Consider the following 19,831-nt stretch of genomic DNA (forward strand, 5'->3'; position numbering starts at 1 on the left):
GCTCCGTTAGCATCGTCGGTAAAATGTGCGGACCAAACGATCAGGACTTTCGCATCTCGTGACACTGGAGCAACTTAAATCCTACAATTGGTAAGTGTTATCCATGTTATCCATACATCTCTGTGCCATGCCTCCTTTAGCACCGCCGGAAAATAGCATGTTAGCATCGATTAGCTGGCAGTCAACATCAACAAAACTCACCTTTGTGACTTAGTTAACTTTATCGTTGCAAATGCATCTGCAGGTTATCCATACATCTCTGTGCCATGTCTGCTTTAGCACCGCCGGTAAATAGCATGTTAGCGTCGATTAGCGTAGCATGTCAGCATCGATTAGCTGGCAGTCACGCCGCAACCAAATATGTCTGATTAGCACATAAGTCAACATCAACAAAACTCACCTTTTTGATTTCGTTGACTATCGTTGCAAATGCATCTGCAGGTTATCCATACATCTCTGTGCCATGTCTGTCTTAGCATCGCCGGTAAAATGTGGAGACACTCTGGTACATTCAATGGGGGTCTGGCGGCAGACACTTTGGCATCTTTGGGCCAGTGGTGCAACTTGAATCCCTCCCTGTTAGTGTTGTTACACCCTCCGACAACACACCCACCAGGCATGATGTCTCCAAGGTTCCAAAAAATAGTCGAAATAAGAAAATAACAGAGCTGAGACCCGGTGTTTGTAATGTGAAAATGAAAATGGCGGGTGTGTTACCTCGGTGACGTCACGTTCTGACGTCATCGCAAAAAGACCGATAAACAGAAAGGCGTTTAATTCGCCAAAATTCACCCATTTAGAGTTCGGAAATCGGTTAAAAAAATTGATGGTCTTTTTTCTGCACCATCAAGGTATATATTGACGCTTACATAGGTCTGCTGATAATGTTCCCCTTTAAGTACATAACTCCACATGTGTTCATAGTTTTGATGTGACAATCTACAATGTAAATAATAGAGGTGTCCTATAATATCGGCCGATAAATGCTTTAAAATGTAATATCGGAAATTATCGGTATCGGTTTCAAAAAGGAAAATGTATAACTTTTTAAAACGCCGCTTTACGGAGTTACACGGGCGTAAAGACCAGATAAGTTGCGTCTAACCCTAAACCTCCTGATTTTCCCAGGACACACCCGAATTTCAGTACCCCTCCCGAAAATCTCCCGGGGCAACCGTTCTCCCGAATTTCTCCCGATTTCCACCCGGACAACAATATTGGGGCATGTCTTAAAGGCACTGCCTTTGCGTGCCGGCCCAGTCAAATAATATCTACGGCTTTTCACACACACAAGTGAATGCCAGGCATACTTGGTCAACAGCCATACAGGTCACACTGAGGGTGGCCGTATAAACAACTTTAACACCGTTACAAATATGCGCCGCACTGTGAACCCGCACCAAACAAGAATGACAAACACATTTCGGGAGAACATCCGCACCGTAACACAACACAGACTTAGACTTCCTTTTTATTGTCATTCAAATTTGAACTTTACAGCACAGATAAGAACGACATTTCGTTCCATAAGCTCATGGTAGTGTAGGATAAAAAAAAAAAGCAATAAGGTGCATATATACTTAAATATATATATAAATGAATACATAGATTACTGTACAGATAAATATATTGCACTATTTCACATGCATCCACGTTTATGGATGTATGTTATATTGTCTTTTTATTCCAGCGAGTTAATCCATTTTGGGGGGAGTTGAGGGGATAATTTAATTATGATGCATTCAAGAGTCTTACGGCCTGAGGGAAGAAGCTGTTACAGAACCTGGAGGTTCTGCTTCGGAATCTCTTTCTAGAGTCCAGCAGTGAAAACAGTCCTTGGTGGGGGTGGGAGGAGTCTTTGCAGATCTTCTGAGCACTGGTCAGGCAGCGGCTTTTTGCGATCTCCTGGATAGGAGGAAGAGGAGTCCTGATGATCTTTTCCGCCGTCCTCACCACTCTCTTGAGAGACTTCCAGTCTGAGGCTTAAACACAACAGAACAAATACCCAGAATTCCATTGCAGCACTAACTCTTCCGGGACGCTAAAATATACACAACTCAGTATTCTTCTTCCTCCAAACACGAGGAGTTGAGTTTATACCAAAATGGATACATGGATGATACAGCAGAGGATTGGGAGAATGTCATGTGGTCAGATGAAACCAAAATAGAACTTTTTGGTATAAACTCAACTGGTGGTGTTTGGAGGAAGAAGAATACTGAGTTGCATCCCAAGAACACCATGCCTACTGTGAAGCATGGGGGTGGAAACATCATGCTTTGGGGCTGTTTTTCTGCTAAGGGGACAGGACGATTGATCCGTGTTAAGGAAAGAATGAATGGGGCCATGTATCGTGAGATTTGGAGCCAAAACCTCCTTCCATCAGTGAGAGCTTTGAATGGTTTGATTGATTGATTGATTGAAACTTTTATTAGTAGATTGCACAGTACAGTACATATTCCGTACAATTGACCACTAAATGGTAACACCCCAATAAGTTTTTCAACTTGTTTAAGTCGGGGTCCATGTTAATCAATTCATGGTTGACCAAATACTTATTTTCCACCATCATTTATAAATAAATTCTTTAAAATTCGTACGATTTTTTTTGTTCACATTCTGTGTCTCACAGTTGAAGTGTACCTATGATGAAAATGACAGACCTCTGTCATCATTTGAAGCGGGAGAACTTGCACAATCGCTGGCTGACTAAATACTTTTTTGCCCCGCTGTATATTGAGCTAGAAAAATAGTGTAAAAAGGCTAAAAGGAACCCACTTAAAAAACACTAAACACATTGAAGTAAATCAAAAAGTTTATACAAAGAAGGATCTGTAAATGGAGGTTTCTGTAGAAGAGTTATTATAGCGTGTTTGATCAGTTAACAAAGGTCAGTGTTAAAGAGTGCTGAGGACAGCTGGACAGATCCACTCAGAGCTGCTCTCTGGATTAAGTTGCACTTCATCTGCAGCCGTCTTGTAAAATATCTGTTGAGCAAACATCAGCGAGCCGCTCCTATCTTTTACTTAGTCCTTGAACGCATGCCTTTTTCCGAGAAAGGGAGAGAGAGAACTCCCTTTTGGCTCTGCTGGGGGATGTCAAACTAAGGTGGAACAATGACAACACTGATTCCTTTTCCTCATTTCTGATTCATGCATACCTTTTGTCCTGGCTGGTGTTTACAGTATTTACAATGTAGCAGACCACCCGCATGTGCTAGTCATTGCTGTGAAGTACTTGAAGGCCTACTGAAATGAGATGTTCTTATTTAAACGGGGATAGCAGCTCCATTCTATGTGTCATACTTCATCATTTCCTGATATTGACATATTTTTGCTGAAAGGATTTAGTAGAGAACATCGACAATCAAGTTTGCAACTTTCGGTGCTAACAGAAAAGCCCTGCCTGTACCGGAAGTCTCAGACGATGACGTCACATGTTGATGGCTCCTCGCATATTCACATTGTTTTTAATGGGAGCCTCCAACAAAAAGTGCTATTCGGACCGAGAAAACGACAATTTCCCCATTAATTTGAGCGAGGATGAAAGATTCGTGGATGAGGAAAGTTAGAGTGAAGGACTAGAAAAAAGAAAAAAAGTTAAAAAAACAAAAACACGCTATTGCATTGGGACGGATTCAAATGTTTTTAGACTCATTTACTAGGATAATTCTGGGAAATCCCTTATCTTTCTATTGTGTTGCTAGTGTTTTAGTGAGTTTAATAGTACCTGATAGTCGGAGGTGTGTGTCCACGGGTGTGTTGACGCCAGTGTCTAATGGACGTCGACGCCAGCTTTATGGACGGCACAAGCTTAGCTGATCTCCGGTAAGAAGCGACTTTTTACCACAATTTTCCCACTGAAAACTGCCGGTTGACATTCGGTTGGGATCCATGTTCGCTCGACCGCTGTGATCCATAGTAAAGTTTCACCTCCGGGAACTTTAAACAAGGAATCACCGTGTGTTTGTGTGGCTAAAGGCTTAAGCTTCCCAACTCCATCTTTCTACTTTGACTTCTCCATTATTAATTGAACAAATTGGAAAAGATTCAGCAACACAGATGTCCAAAATACTGTGTAATTATGCGGTTAAAGCAGACGACTTTTAGCTGTGTGTGTGTGCAGCGCTCATACTTCCTAAAAACTCGTGACGTCACGCGTTTACGTCATCATTACACGATGTTTTCAAGAAGAAACTCCCGGGAAATTTAAAATTGCAATTTAGTAAACTAAAGCGGCCGTATTGTCATGTGTTGCAATGTTAATATTTCATCATTGATATATAAACTATCAGACTGTGTGGTCGCTAGTAGTGGCTTTCAGTAGGACTTTAATGTGTAGGGATGAATACGATTTGCTTCTTTTTACTCTTTCTTGGACATGTCGTAAAGATACATGTACATATCCGCTAAGGACTGGACTCTCACTATTATGTTAGATCCACTATGGACTGGACTCTCACTATTATGTTAGATCCACTATGGACTGGACTCTCACTATTATGTTAGATCCACTATGGACTGGACTCTCTCACTATTATGTTAGATCCACTATGGACTGGACTCTCACTATTATGTTAGATCCACTATGGACTGGACTCTCTCACTATTATGTTAGATCCACTATGGACTGGACTCTCTCACTATTATGTTAGATCCACTATGGACTGGACTCTCACTATTATGTTAGATCCACTATGGACTGGACTCTCTCACTATTATGTTAGATCCACTATGGACTGGACTCTCTCACTATTATGTTAGATCCACTATGGACTGGACTCTCTCACTATTATGTTAGATCCACTATGGACTGGACTCTCACTATTATGTTAGATCCACTGTGGACTGGACTCTCACTATTATGTTTGGATCCACTATGGACTGGACTCTCACTATTATGTTAGATCCACTATGGACTGGACTCTCTCACTATTATGTTAGATCCACTATGGACTGGCTTCTCACACTATTATGTTAGATCCGCTATGGACTGGACTCTCACACTATTATGTTAGATCCACTATGGGCTGGCCTCTCCACTATGGACTGGACTCTCACTATTATGTTAGATCCACTATGGACTGGACTCTCACACTATTATGTTAGATCCACTATGGACTGGCCTCTCCACTATGGACTGGACTCTCACACTATTATGTTAGATCCACTATGGACTGGCCTCCACTATGGACTGGACTCTCACTATTATGTTAGATCCACTATGGACTGGCTTCTCACACTATTATGTTAAATCCACTATGGACTGGACTCTCACTATTATGTTAGATCCACTTTGGACTGGACTGTCACTATTATGTTAGATCCACTATGGACTGGACTCTCACTATTATGTTAGATCCACTATGGACTGGACTCTCACACTATTATGTTAGATCCACTATGGACTGGACTCTCACACTATTATGTTAGATCCACTATGGACTGGACTCTCACACTATTATGTTAGATCCACTATGGACTGGACTCTCACTATTATGTTAGATCCACTATAGACTGGACTCACACTATTATGTTAGATCCACTATGGACTGGACTCTCACACTATTATGTTAGATCCACTATGGACTGGACTCAAACTATTATGTTAGATCCACTATGGACTGGACTCTCACACTATTATGTTAGATCCACTATGGACTGGACTCTCACTATTATGTTAGATCCACTATAGACTGGACTCTCACTATTATGTTAGATCCACTATGGACTGGACTCTCAAACTATTATGTTAGATCCACTATGGACTGGACTCTCACTATTATCTTAGATCCACTATGGACTGGACTCTCACACTATTATGTTAGATCCACTATGGACTGGACTCACACTATTATGTTAGATCCACTATGGACTGGACTCACACTATTATGTTAGATCCACTATGGACTGGACTCTCACACTATTATGTTAGATCCACTATGGACTGGACTCACACTATTATGTTAGATCCACTATGGACTGGACTCTCACACTATTATGTTAGATCCACTATGGACTGGACTCACACTATTATGTTAGATCCACTATGGACTGGACTCTCACACTATTATGTTAGATCCACTATGGACTGGACTCTCACTATTATGTTAGATCCACTATGGACTGGACTCTCACACTATTAGATCCACTATAGACTGGACTCTCACACTATTATTTTAGATCCACTATGGACTGGACTCTCACTATTATGTTAGATCCACTATGGACTGGACTCTCACTATTATCTTGGATCCACTATGGACTGGACTCTCCCTATTATGTTAGATCCACTATGGACTGGACTCTTACTATTATGTTAGATCCACTATGGACTGGACTGTCACACTATTATGTTAGATCCACTATGGACTGGACTCTCACACTATTAGATCCACTATAGACTGGACTCTCACTATTATGTTAGATCCACTATGGACTGGACTCTCACTATTATCTTAGATCCACTATGGACTGGACTCACACTATTATGTTAGATCCACTATGGACTGGACTCACACTATTATGTTAGATCCACTATGGACTGGACTCTCACACTATTATGTTAGATCCACTATGGACTGGACTCTCACACTATTATGTTAGATCCACTATGGACTGGACTCTCACTATTATGTTAGATCCACTATGGACTGGACTCTCACACTATTATATTAGATCCACTATGGACTGGACTCTCACTATTATGTTAGATCCACTATGGACTGGACTCTCACACAATTATGTTAGATCCACTATGGACTGGACTCTCACTATTATGTTAGATCCACTATGGACTGGACTCTCACACTATTATGTTAGATCCACTATGGACTGGACTCTCACACTGTTATGTTAGATCCACTATGGACTGGACTCTCACTATTATGTTAGATCCACTATGGACTGGACTCTCACTATTATGTTAGATCCACTATGGACTGGACTCACACTATTATGTTAGATCCACTATGGACTGGACTCTCACACTATTATGTTAGATCCACTATGGACTGGACTCTCACACTATTATGTTAGATCCACTATGGACTGGACTCTCACACTATTATGTTAGATCCACTATGGACTGGACTCTCACTATTATGTTAGATCCACTATGGACTGGACTCTCACTATTATGTTAGATCCACTATGGACTGGACTCTCACTATTATGTTAGATCCACTATGGACTAGACTCTCACTATTATGTTAGATCCACTATGGACTGGACTCTCACTATTATGTTAGATCCACTATGGACTGGACTCTCAAACTATTATGTTAGATCCACTATGGACTGGACTCTCACTATTATCTTGGATCCACTATGGACTGGACTCTCACTATTATGTTAGATCCACTATGGACTGGACTCTTACTATTATGTTAGATTCACTATGGACTGGACTGTCACACTATTATGTTAGATCCACTATGGACTGGACTCTTACTATTATGTTAGATCCACTATGGACTGGTCTCACACTATTATGTTAGATCCACTATGAACTGGACTCTCACTATTATGTTAGATCCACTATGAACTGGACTCTCACTATTATATTAGATCCACTATGGACTGGACTCTCACTATCATGTTAGATCCACTATGGACTGGTCTCACACTATTATGTTAGATCCACTATGAACTGGACTCTCACTATTATGTTAGATCCACTATGGACTGGACTCTCACTATTATGTTAGATCCACTATGGACTGGACTCTCACACTATTATGTTAGATCCACTATGGACTGGACTCTCACTATTATGTTAGATCCACTATGGACTGGACTCTCACTATTATGTTAGATCCACTATGGACTGGACTCTCACTATTATGTTAGATCCACTATGGACTGGACTCTCACTATTATGTTAGATCCACTATGGACTGGACTCTCACTATTATGTTAGATCCACTATGAACTGGACTCTCACTATTATGTTAGATCCACTATGAACTGGACTCTCACTATTATATTAGATCCACTATGGACTGGACTCTCACTATCATGTTAGATCCACTATGGACTGGACTCTCACTATTATGTTAGATCCACTATGGACTGGACTCTCACACTATTATGTTAGATCCACTATGAACTGGACTCTCACTATTATGTTAGATCCACTATGGACTGGACTCTCACTATTATGTTAGATCCACTATGGACTGGACTCTCACACTATTATGTTAGATCCACTATGGACTGGACTCTCACTATTATGTTAGATCCACTATGGACTGGACTCTCACTATTATGTTAGATCCACTATGGACTGGACTCTCACTATTATGTTAGATCCACTATGGACTGGACTCTCACTATTATGTTAGATCCACTATGGACTGGACTCTCACTATTATGTTAGATCCACTATGGACTGGACTCTCACAGTCGCTGGCTGACTAAATACTTTGTTGCCCCAGTGTAATTAATGACAGTGATTACAGTTCTAGCGTGCTGTCTTATTTCCCAACATGTCATTATGTACTTCAGTGTGTCATCAGTCTTGGTAATCAGCTTTCCTTCTGCCTCCTCAGTGCATCAAAACCTACAAGAGTGACTGGCATGTGGTCAACTACAAGTACGAGGCTTATTCGGGAGACTTCAGGCAGCTTCCAAAGTAAGTCTTTAAACACTCAAGCTGCTGTCTTCACGTCTTGTTGTGTGTCTGTCTGGCCCACACAATGTCACACTTGTGTAATAAAGACACAATAATACCCAAACTGTTTTCCTATTTATGGAACTGCGCGTACTTTCTGACGCCACCCTCAATTGTGTCATCAAGCCCCGCCTCTTCCCTTAAGACTGTCTTTTTTACGTTCATTTTCGGTCAACGCAACGTTGATGACCTTGGCGCTGACGCTCTGCAGACGGTCGGGAAGTTAGAACAATACCTTGTGACGCGCGTTGCCTGCTAAAAGCTTCACGTTGAATTTTCCGAGTCGTTCTTGAAGGTCCTCAGCGGACACCCTCGCATGTTTCCATGATTAGTCTTTGTTGGAAAATGGATTTACTCAAACAGCCTGCTTGCTTGTGACTGATGTGAGGCAGCTGCGTACCATCCAAATATTTTTAAATGACCGCCTTGAAGTGATTCTATTTAAAAACAAAATAAATAACATTTGCTTCTATGTTTGATTTGTTGTGTTCGATGCGGGCCTAATTATATACATCCATGATCTCTTCTACAGCAAAGTGTCCCGGCCTGAGAAACTGGCCGTCCACGTCTTTGAAGTCGACGAGGATGTCGACAAAGACGAGGTAAGTTTCGCTGTGAAAAATGAACGTCGCTAAAAAGTTGCATTTAGTGTGTATATTTTCTCATTATATACCTTAAATCAGGGGTGCCCACACTTTTTCTGCAGGCGAGCTACTTTTCAATTGACCAACTCGAGGGGATCTACCTCATTCCTATTTATAATTTATATTTATTTATTTACGAAAGAGACATTTTTGTAAACAAGTTAAATGTGTTTAATGATAATACAAGCATGTGTAACACATATAGATGTCTTTCTTTCACAAAGACAAGAATATAAGTTGGTGTATTACCTGATTCTGATGACTTGCATTGATTGGAATCAGACAGTAATGATAATAACGCCCACATTTTCAAATGGAGGAGAAAAAAAGTTATCCTTTCTGTACAATACCACATGAAAGTGGTTGGTTTTTGGCATCTAATTCATCCAGCTTCCATACACTTTACAAGAAAAACATTGGCGGCAAATTCCGTAGCTTGCTTGATTGACATTCACGGCACCCGAGGGTCTTGTGAGATGACGCTGGCTGCTGCCAGTTCATTATTATGAAAAAATGACAGAGAGGAAGGCGAGAAACACTTTTTATTTCAACAGACTTTCGCGCCGTCCCTTCCGTCAAAACTCTAAAGGCCGACTGCACATTTCCTATCTTCACAATAAAAGCCCTGCTTCATGCTGCCTGCGCTAACAAAGTAAGAGTCTCGGGGTGTGATTAGTGGCAGCAGCAGGTGGGGACACTAATCAATAAACAGAAACTGGTGTGTATGATCAGCCCACCGAGCAATTGGAACATGAACAAAGAAAGGAGCGCTAAGACAGAAATAGACTTTAAACATAGGATAACTATAACACAATTCCATGTCATGATATAATTACTACTTTCTTACATCGTGTCACACACAAAAAGCCAAAGCAAAAAAAAACAACTGCAACTATTTTCTGAATACAGTAATCCTCTTCTCACAAGAAGCCAACGAGTTAAAATGCATGGACAAGTAGATAATTGGTGGGAGGTTTGTTTTTCTGAAAGAATTCCATAAGAATGATCTGACATAACCCTAACTAACTCACACACTGCTTTGTAATTATGGTCAAAGAGTAGTGCTTTTGTCGCAAAATATAGTTTAGTTTTAAATATTGCAACAGGACACTAGCTTTTTTTGGATGCATTGTTGTGAACACAGCTCATATACAGCAACACTTAAAGGGGAACTGCACTTTTTGGAGGATCTTCCCCATCATTCACAATCTTTTATGAATTCTGCTTTGTAAATAAACGTGAGCAAACAATGGAGGCAATGAAAATATACATGTAATGTAGTGAGAGGCACATTCATAATCAATCCATCCATTTTATACCGCTTTTCCCTTTCGGGGAGCCGGAGCCTATCCCAGCTGCATTCAGGCGGAAGGCGGTGTACACCCTGGACAAGTCTCCACCTCATCACAGGGCCAACACAGATAGACAACATTCACACACTAGGGACCATTTAGTGTTGCCAATCAACCTATCCCCAGGTGCATGTCTTTGGAGGTGGGAGGGGCCTATCCCCAGGTGCATGTCTTTGGAGGTGGGAGGGGCCTATCCCCAGGTGCATGTCTTTGGAGGTGGGAGGAGCCTATCCCCAGGTGCATGTCTTTGGAGGTGGGAGGGGCCTATCCCCAGGTGCATGTCTTTGGAGGTGGGAGGGGCCTATCCCCAGGTGCATGTCTTTGGAGGTGGGAGGAGCCTATCCCCAGGTGCATGTCTTTGGAGGTGGGAGGAGCCTATCCCCAGGTGCATGTCTTTGGAGGTGGGAGGGGCCTATCCCCAGGTGCATGTCTTTTGAGGGGGGAGGAGCCTATCCCCAGGTGCATGTCTTAGGAAGCCGGAGTACCCACATGGTCACGGGGAGAACATGCACACAGAAAGATCCCGAGCCCAGGATCGACCTTCATATTCATTCATAATAACATGCAATATTTACATATTTTTCTCATTTTAAGCATACAGCCGCGTATTAATTTCACAGACAAATCACAACATTTGCTTTTCCCGTCCATCCATCCATCCATCCATCCATCTTTTTCCGCTTATCCGAGGTCGGGTCGCGGGGGCAGCAGCCTAAGTAGGGAAGCACAGACTTCCCTCTCCCCAGCCATTTCATTCAGCTTCTCCCGGGGGGTCCCGAGGCGTTCCCAGGACAGCCGGGAGACGTAGTCTTCCCAATGTGTCCTGGGTCTTCCCCGTGTCCTGACCAGATGCCCGAACCACCTCATCAGGCTCCTCTCCATGTGGAGGAGCAGTGGCTTTACTTTGAGTTCCTTTCGGATGGCACTCGGGGGAGGAATCCCATTTTGGCCGCTTGTACTCGTGATCTTGTCCTTTCGGTCATAACCCAAAGACCGAATGGTAAGTTGAGAGCTTTGTCTTCCGGCTCAGCTCCTTCTTCACCCTAACGGATCAATACAACGTCCGCATTACTGAAGACGCCGCACCGATCCGCCTGTCGATCTCACCATCCACTACTCCCCCAGTCGTGAACAAGACTCCTAGGTACTTGAACTCCTCCACTTGGGGAAAGATCTCTTCCCCAACCCTGAGACGGCACTCCTCTCTTTCCCGGGCGAGAACCATGGACTCGGACTTGGAGGTGCTGATTCTCATCCCAGTCGCTTCACACTCGGCTGCAAACCGATCCAGTGAGAGCTGAAGATCCTGGCCAGATGAAGCCATCAGGACCACATCATCTGCAAAAAGCAGAGACCTAATCCTGCATCCACCAAACCGGATCGCCTCAACGCCTTGACTGTCATGATCCGTGGTCCGGGTTATGTTCTGTTAGTTTTGGACTTCTTTAGTTCCTGGTTGCACTTCCTTGTTTGTTTTGTCACTATGGTTACTTGTGATTTTCACCTGCCCCTGTTTTTTGGGACTCACCTGTGTCTAATCAAGAGACAATATTTAAGCCTGCCTTTTTGATCACTCGTCCTGGCTTCCTTGTTTGCGGTAAGCAACAGTCCCGTTTAGGTATTCCTGTTCTAGACTCTGTGCTAAGTGTTTGCCTTAGCTTCCTGTGCGTTCGGCACGCTTTACCTTTGTTTCTGTCTGTTTGGTGCGGTGTATTATTTATTAAATCATATCCTACCTTTACGTTTTCGTTCGGAGTGTCCGATTGTAGCTGAGATAGGCGCCAGCGCCCCCCGTGACCCCAAAAGGGAACAAGCGGTAGAAAATGGATGGATGGATGGTGTCCGTGTTGCATTGGAGGAACGATCCCGCAGCTTAGAAATTCTGTCCGTAAAAGTTATGAACAGAATGGGTGACAAAGGGGAGTCCAACCCTCACTGGAAAACGTGTCCGACTTACTGCCGGCAATGCGGACCAAGCTCTGACACTGATCATACAGGGAGTGGACCGCCACAATCAGACAGTCCGATACCCCATACTCTCTGAGCACTCCCCACAGGACTTCCCGAGGGACACGGTCCAATGCCTTCTCCAAGTCCACAAAGCACATGTAGACTGGTTGGGCAAACTCCCATGCACCCTCAAGAACCCTGCCCAGAGTATAGAGCTGGTCCACAGTTCCACGACCAGGACGAAAACCATACTGTTCCTCCTGAATCCGAGGTTCGACTATCCGGCGTAGCCTCCTCTCCAGTACACCTGAATAAACCTTACCGGGAAGGCTGAAGAGTGTGATCCCACCATAGTTGGAACACGCCGGCAATGCGGACCAAGTTCTGACACTGATCATACAGGGAGTGGACCGCCACAATAAGACAGTCCGATACCCCATACTCTCTGAGCACTCCCCACAGGACTTCCCGAGGGACACGGTCTAATGCCTTCTCCAAGTCCACAAAGCACATGTAGACTGGTTGGGCAAACTCCCATGCACCCTCAAGAACCCTGCCCAGAGTATAGAGCTGGTCCATAGTAGTTTTCCCTTCAACAACAACAAGTCTAGTTATCTCAACAGACTTCATGACAGCCATCAATAGCTGCGTTTCCATTGCAGTGTTTCGCTAAATAAAAGCAACATTTCCAAGGACAAAGTACTTTTGCAACTTGTAAGTGTTTTCGTTAAAGGGTGTGTTGTGTCATGAGCTGTAATTCTGGTGAAATCTAATTCCACGTGACTCCACTTTGAAGAAAATATTGCAGTTGCCGCGTTATCAGTAGAAGACGAAGGAAGCGAGTGATCGCTCAGAGGTTCCATCCTTAGGGCCCCTTTGACATTGTTCCGGAATGTGGGTCTTTTCGAATTGTCTCAAAAACCTCCTCAAGAGATCACAGAGAGGTTTCGAAATAAGGGTGTTTCCATTACCAGTTTTTTATTGCGATATTAGAGTTTTGTGAATTTCTAGGGGCAATGGAAACGCAGCTGCAGACTACAAACCCCGTTTCCATATGAGTTGGGAAATTGTGTTAGATGTAAATATAAACAGAATACAATGATTTGCAAATCCTTTTCAAGCCATATTCAGTTGAATATGCTACAAAGACAACATATTTGATGTTCAAACTCATAAACTTTATTTTTATTTTGGAAATAATAATTAATTTACAATATCCTGGCTGCAACACATGCCAAAGTAGTTGGGAAAGGGCATGTTCACCACTGTGTTACATCACCTTTTCTTTTAACAACACTCAATAAACGTTTGGGAACTGAGGAAACTAATTGTTGAAGCTTTGAAAGTGGAATTCTTTCCCATTCTTGTTTTATGTAGAGCTTCAGTCCTTCAACAGTCCGGGGTCTCTGCTGTCCTATTTTACGCTTCATAATGCGCCACACATTTTCCATGGGAGACAGGTCTGGACTGCAGGCGGGCCAGGAAAGTACGAACCCACGCTGTTGTAACACGTGCTGAATGTGGCTTGGAATTGTCTTGCTGAAATAAGCAGGGGTGTCCATGAAAAAGACGGCGCTTAGATGGCAGCATATGTTGTTCCAAAACCTGTATGTACCTTTCAGCATTAATGGTGCCTTCACAGATGTGTAAGTTACCCATGCCTTGGGCACTAATGCACCCCCATACCATCACACATGCTGGCTTTTCAACTTTGCGTCGATAACAGTCTGGATGGTTCGCTTCCCCTTTGGTCTGGATGACACAATGTCGAATAGTTCCAAAAACAATTTGAAATGTGGACTCGTCAGACCACAGAACACTTTTCCACTTTGCATCAGTCCATCTTAGATGATCTCGGCCCAGAAAAGTCGGCGGCGTTTCTGGATGTTGTTGATAAATGGCTTTTGCTTTGAATAGTAGAGCTTTAACTTGCACTTACAGATGTAGCGACAAACTGTATTTAGTGATAGTGGTTTTCTGAAATGTTCCTGAGCCCATGTGGTGATATCCTTTAGAGATTGGTGTCGGTTTTTGATACAGTGCCTTCTGAGGGATGGAAGGTCACGGTCATTCCATGTTGGTTTCCGGCCATGCCGCTTACGTGGAGTGATTTCTCCAGATTCTCTGAACCTTTTGATGATATTATGGAGCGTAGATGTTGAAATCCGTAAATTTCTTGCAATGTCACTTTGAGAAAGGTTGTTCTTAAACTGTTTGACTATTTGCTCACACAGTTGTGGACAAAGGGGTGTACCTCGCCCCATCCTTTCTTGTGAAAGACTGAGCATTTTTTGGGAAGCTGTTTTTATACCCAATCATGGCACCCACCTGTTCCCAATTAGCCTGCACACCTGTGGGATGTTCCAAATAAGTGTTTGATGAGCGTTCCTCAACTTTATCAGTATTTATTGCCACCTTTCCTAACTTCTTTGTCACGTGTTGCTGGCATCAAATTCTAAAGTTAATGATTATATGCAAAAAAAAAAAAAGGTTATGAGTTTGAACATGAAATATGTTGTCTTTGTAGCATATTCAACTGAATATGGGTTGAAAATGATTTGCAAATCATTGTATTCTGTTTATATTTACATCTAACACAATTTCCCAACTCATATGGAAACGGGGTTTATACTTTGAGATAAAATTATCCGAATGTTGTATTTTTTTAGCCTACATAGAAGGAGGAGAACTACAAGTTTTGAAACCGATCCAGCTCTTGTGAAACACGAAGCCCGGGTTTGCACTGAATGCGTAATGGCTGCGGAACGAAACCGCCACACACAGTCCCGCGATCCCCGCCTAATTACGTGATAAGTGAAGGTGTAATGAAGCGAGCTACAAACTTTTTTTTGTGTCTTTCCAGAGGAGCAGAATAACTTTAGGGGGCGTCCACACTTTTGTTCTAAAAATGCAGGTGACCGCTTCGGTATTTTTATTTATCATTTTTTTTATTAGGTAAAAAGCCAAACATCAGAATATATGTTTAAAGACTGAACATAGTGCTATAAAAGTATTGAAATTTCCCCTTTTTGTCTGTTCAGTGTCCCCTTTTGCATTATTTACTTTTTTTAATTCTCTTTGCAATGCACACTGTGAAAACTTCTTGGAATGAGCGATGAGGTTGATGGATCACATGACAGAAAAGGTCAAATATGTTCACCGTCAAGCAGGTGTGTGTCCATCTGCTCCTTCTGGATTTGTTCCTGCCGGACCACTCCCTCTCTCCCCCACACCACAAGGGGTTTTTGGCACCGTAAATCATCAAATAAATAAACCGTCTTTGTTTTTGTATGTTGAACTGTATTGTGTATGCTTTTTCTTTAAGTTTTTGAGGAGCAAATCGAGGTCAGAGGAAATGAGCCCCATGGTTTGTTTGGCTCTCCGGGGAACTGCAGTGTTGTCTAGACACTAAGGAGGACAATCGGGCCCTGAACTTTTCCAGATGCTTTTCAGAACACTCCATAAGAACCATTAGAACGATCCCGATGATTTCCCGCACATACAAAAAAAATTGCATTTTTGCTTCATGAGACTAAGGAAAGTATATACAAAAACTGGAGATGATGTTGAAAGGCCATTCAGGCTTTGAAGTGTTTGTAAGTGTCAGGGAAACAGTTCCTCTCATCTAATGTTACGGAATCCTAAAGTCCATGGAAGGATGATCTAAACCAGGGCTGGCTGTGGAGATTTCATCCCTCCCTTCCTCGCAACATTCCTTCACTTGTTAGTTTTCTGTAGCCTTAAAGTCCTACTGAAAGCCACTACTAGCGACCACGCAGTCTGATAGTTTATATATCAATGATGAAATATTAACATTGCAACACATGCCAACACGGCCGCTTTAGTTTAATAAATTGCAATTTTAAATTTCGCACGGAAGTATCCTGCTAGAATGTTTTTATCGAATAATTCCACAGTATTATGGACATCTGTGTTGCTGAATCTTTTGCAATTTGTTCAATTAACAATGGAGACGTCAAAGAAGAAAGCTGTAGGCGGGAGGCGGTGTATTGCGGCCGCCTTTAGCAACACAAACACAGCCGGTGTTTCCTTGTTTACATTCCCGAAAGACGACGGTGGAGCTTTACTATGGAACAGAGCGGTCAAGCGAACACGGTTCCCTACCACATGTCAACCGGCAGGTTTCGGTGGTAATAAGTCGGCTCTTACCGTAGACATGAGCGGAGAGCTTGCGTCGTTCTTCCTGCCACTGTCAAAGAGGCAGCTCTCTTGCCTCCTCCCAACGGCCGCCCCCGACCGTCGGATGCTTCCACCTTGGAGGAGGGGGGAAAAAAATTAATAATCTTAGCCCGGCCCCACCGACCACCTTCGCCTCGTCGAGAGACGTGGCTTCCCTCAGAGACACTGGCGGTCACCACACCCCTTCGGCTTGAGTCCTCCTTCCACCGGCCGACCCAGACCGTCGGATGCTTCCACCGTGGAGGAGGGGGAAAAAAATTATAATCTTAGCCCGGCCCCACCGACCACCTTTGCCTCGTCGAGAAACGTGGCTTCCCTCAGAGACACTGGCGGTCACCACACCCCTCCGGCTTTTTTCCCCCTGCTGTGCCAAATTCCTTTGACAAAAGTGCCAGGTTTACGCCACTTTCTTGCCGCACACTTTTGTTATTGGATTGGACCACACACACAAAGTACAGTGTATTATGCAGCCATCATTTCGAAAGATCGTGTTTCGAAGAGGGTCCCTTGCGAAGGGCAGAGATGGGCATCGCCAACACCCGTCGACTGGTGCTGAAGAAAGGTGCGGGGCCGACCTTCAGGTTGTACAGGTACCACCATATAATCTCACTAAAACACAATCAATAATCAATGTTTATTTATATAGCCCTAAATCACAAATGTCTCAAAGGACTGTACAAACCACTACGACATTCTCGGAAGAACCCACAAAAGGGCAAGGAAAACTCACACCCAGTGGGCAGGGAGAATTCACATCCAGTGGGACGCCAGTGACAATGCTGACTATGAGAAACCTTGGAGAGGACCTCAAATGTGGGCAACCCCCCCCCAGGGGACCGAAAGCAATGGATGTCGAGCGGGTCTAACATGATACTGTGAAAGTTCAATCCATAGTGGCTCCAACACAGCCGCGAGAGTTCAGTTCAAAGCGGATCCAAGACAGCAGCGGGAGTCCCGTCCACAGGAAACCATCCCAAGCGGAGGCGGATCATCAGCGTAGAGATGTCCCCAACCAATACACAGGCGAGCGGTCCACCTTGGGTCTCGACTCTGGACAGCCAGTACTTCATCCATGGTCATCGGAACGGACCCCCTCCACAAGGGAGGGGGGGACAGAGGAGAAAAAGAAAAGAAGCGGCAGATCAACTGGTCTAAAAAGGAGGTCTATTTAAAGGCTAGAGTATACAAATGATTTTTAAGGTGAGACTTAAATGCTTCTACTGAGGTAGCATCTCGATCTGTTACCGGGAGGGCATTCCAGAGTACTGGAGCCCGAACGGAAAACGCTCTATAGCCCGCAGACTTTTTACACTAGTAACACAACAAGCAGATACTGTAAGGGATTTTCCAGAATTATCCTAGTAAATGTGTCTAATAACATCTGACTCGCTTCCACAGCCCTGGTCTTTTTTTTTTTCCTAGTCCTTCACTCTCACTTTCCTCATCCACGAATCTTTCATCCTTTGCTCAAATTAATAGAGAAATCGTCGCTTTCTCGGTCCGAATCGCTCTCGCTGCTGGTGGCCATGATTGTAAACAATGTCAAACCACGTGTCAAACGGCAGGTTTCAGTGAGAAAATGGTGGTAATAAGTCGGCTCTTACCGTAGACATGAGCGGATAGCTTGCGTCGTTCCTCGTGCACCTGTCAAAGAGGCCGACGCGGACTCTCTTGCCTCCTCCAAACGTGGGATGCTTCCACCGTGGAGGAGGGGGTAAAAAAAGCTCAGCCCGGCCCGAACAACCGCCTTCGCTTCGCCACGTCGAGAAACGTGGCTTCCCTCAGAGACACTGGCGGTCAACACACCTGTGGCCACACCCCTCCGACTTTCAGGTACCATATAATCTCACTAAAACACTAGCAACACAATAAGCAGATAAGGGATTTTCCAAAAAGATTCTAGTAAATGTGTCTAATAACATCTGAATCGCTCCCACTGCCCTCGCCTTTTTTCCCCTATTTTTTTCTAAGTCCTTCACTCTAACTTTCGTCATCCACGAATATTTCATCCTCGCTCAAATTGATGGGGAAATCGTCACTTTCTCGTTCTGAATCGCTCTCGCTGCTGGTGGCCATGATTGTAAACAATGTTCAGATGTGAGGAGCTCCACAACCCGTGACGTCACGCGCACATCGTCTGCTATTTCCGGTACAGGCAGGGCTTTTTTATCAGCGACCAAAAGTTGCCAACTTTATCGTGGATGTTCTCTACTAAATCCTTTCAGCAAAAATATGGCAATATGGTGAAATGATGAAGTATGACACATAGAATGGACCTGCTATCCCCGTTTAAATAAGAACATCTCATTTCAGTAGGCCTTTAAGGATCCTCGTGGCTGGTCTACCTTTAGGAATGTGTGCTGCTAGAGGTCACTGCCTCCCATCAGAAATGGGCGATGAAACGGAGACGAGATGCGCTACAAATGCCAAGCGAAGACCTTAAGCGTTTATTTGGGTTCACACACGGAGTTTGTTGAATGTTCTCCTGCCTGCTTGTTTGGACTGAGTCAGACTCACACCACATCGGACTCTGCGTGGTCTCAAAGCCAGAGATCAGAGAGGCCGTTCTTTGGCAGGGTTTCTTTCCAGTGTCCGTGATATCATGTTCTGATGAAATATTACTCTTCAGCCTGTTTACCTTGACTTAACTGGTGATATCGGCTTCATTGTACTTGCAGAGCAGGACAACATTTTAGAAAAGATGTTATCAACTGCATGACTTATATCCGCATCTCATAGTTCTTTTTTTTTTTTTTTTGCAGGATACAGCCTCCCTTGGATCCCAGAAGGATGGGATCACCAAACATGGTTGGCTCTATAAAGGCAACATGAACAGTGCCATCAGTGTTACAATGAGGGTAAGAAAGAGATGTTCCTACAAATACTCGAAAACGGTATGGATATCCACTATTGAGTCTTTTTTTCAGCATATTACAGTTAATATAATATACAGAAGTACCTCGGTTTCCGTATGTCAGGTTCCAACACTGATGATGTCGATTAAACAAGACA

At 43.5% G+C, this 19,831-nt stretch overlaps 1 protein-coding gene across 5 annotated transcripts in view; it reads left to right on the plus strand.

Moving 5' to 3' along the window:
* Positions 1-19,831, plus strand: part of LOC133538482 (dedicator of cytokinesis protein 9-like) — a 304,828-nt gene that overhangs the window by 158,003 nt on the left and 126,994 nt on the right. For all 5 annotated transcript variants that reach the window (XM_061880143.1, XM_061880142.1, XM_061880141.1 and 2 more), the window contains exons 4-6: positions 8,552-8,634; positions 9,206-9,275; positions 19,582-19,677. In XM_061880143.1, the coding sequence (XP_061736127.1) occupies positions 8,552-8,634; positions 9,206-9,275; positions 19,582-19,677 (249 nt within the window). The remainder of the gene's footprint in view (positions 1-8,551; positions 8,635-9,205; positions 9,276-19,581; positions 19,678-19,831) is intronic.

The sequence above is a fragment of the Nerophis ophidion genome, linkage group LG19 (genome assembly GCF_033978795.1).
Source record: "Nerophis ophidion isolate RoL-2023_Sa linkage group LG19, RoL_Noph_v1.0, whole genome shotgun sequence".
Classification (NCBI taxonomy): domain Eukaryota; kingdom Metazoa; phylum Chordata; class Actinopteri; order Syngnathiformes; family Syngnathidae; genus Nerophis; species Nerophis ophidion.